The sequence below is a fragment of the Rhea americana genome, unplaced genomic scaffold (assembly GCF_003343005.1).
Source record: "Rhea americana isolate MKP2758 unplaced genomic scaffold, rheAme1 scaffold_5, whole genome shotgun sequence".
Classification (NCBI taxonomy): Eukaryota; Metazoa; Chordata; class Aves; order Rheiformes; family Rheidae; genus Rhea; species Rhea americana.
In genome coordinates, this window is record NW_028186645.1 from 5,541,473 (window position 1) to 5,542,816 (window position 1,344).

Below are 1,344 nucleotides of genomic sequence, written 5' to 3' on the forward strand. Positions count from 1 at the left end.
CGGGGAGCGCGCAGCCCCCGGTGCATTTTTGGAGAGCGGTTCCCGCAGCCCTACGCAAAGCCTGTCGTCCGCTTGTGTGTCCGTCTGCAGGTTACGAGGGCACCGGCTCGGTCCTGATGTCCCCCGTTCCCCATCAGATGTTGCCCTACATGAACGTGGGCACTTTGTCCCGGACGGAGCTGCAGTTACTGAACCAGCTGCACTGCCGGCGAAAAAGACGGCACCGGACTATCTTCACTGACGAGCAGCTAGAAGCTCTGGAAAACCTCTTCCAGGAAACGAAATACCCAGACGTAGGCACCAGGGAACAGCTGGCCAGAAGGGTGCATTTACGAGAGGAGAAAGTGGAGGTATTTTGCTTCCYTTTGCCTCCTTCCACCCTCTCCCTTTTGCGTTTAAACACGACCGGACTGGAGGTACCTAGATGTGGCTGCGCACCCCTCTGCTCTGCCGGCCGCGGCGAGCGGGTGGAGGCGAGAGCAACAGGTTTGCGGGGGGGGAGACGAGGGGTGACGGGGGGAGAAAGTGTCTTTAAACCTGCCAAGCGCCTTCCTCTCTGCGGGTGGACGAGCCGGCGCCGTGGCTGTTAGCAAACGCCGAGAGGCGGCCGCTGCTCGTGACTGCGCTCAGCATCTCCGAGCCGAAACGGGACGTGCTGTGCCGGGCTTGCCGAGCCCGGGCGCGGCGCGGGGCGCGGCGGGCCGCGGGCGGCCGGAACGCGCCCGCTCCTGCCTGCTCTAACGGTTTAATTCCTCACCCCACAGGTTTGGTTCAAAAATCGCCGGGCAAAGTGGAGGAGGCAAAAGCGATCATCTTCGGAGGAGTCAGAAAACGCACAAAAATGGAGTAAAGCATCTAAAACGTCTCCAGAGAAGAGGCAAGAGGAAGGGAGAAGCGACTTGGACTCCGACAGCTGATACCCTCGCGGAGGGGACATTTACCGTGGACTGTAGGATTCGCTCCAGAGGATGCTACTATCTTGCACAAGCTCTGCCTTGTCGGAGGGGGAAAAAACCCGTATCTGTATATACTGTACATCGGCCCGCGTTGATTTCGTGTAAATAAAAAGTGTTGCGGAGGTGTTGCACAGGCAGCCGCGGCGCGTGTGTCTGTCCGGCCGCCGCGCTGCCGGGAGCCGCGCCGCCCTGCTCCAGCGGCGCGGCCTCACCGCCGCAGTTGGCTACTTAGCGGCGCCTTGAATAGTCTCCGACGTGGCGGATAACGCGCACAAACGGTTCGCAACCCGCTAGCCGCCACCTCCGCCGTGAGCAACGGCGGGTCGCTTTTCACCGCGGGCGGCGGCGAGCAGGGAGCCCCGGGGCGGCCCGCATGGCGGCCGCGGTG

General features: G+C 62.4%; 1 protein-coding gene across 1 annotated transcript in view; it reads left to right on the forward strand.

Annotated features, from left to right (window-relative positions):
• Positions 1-1,087, forward strand: part of GSC (goosecoid homeobox) — a 1,886-nt gene extending 799 nt beyond the window's left edge. The window contains exons 2-3 of the mRNA XM_085317505.1: positions 34-350; positions 765-1,087. Coding sequence (XP_085173631.1) covers positions 34-350; positions 765-917 — 470 coding nt within the window. The 3' untranslated portion in view covers positions 918-1,087. The remainder of the gene's footprint in view (positions 1-33; positions 351-764) is intronic.
• The last annotated feature ends 257 nt before the right edge of the window (positions 1,088-1,344 follow it).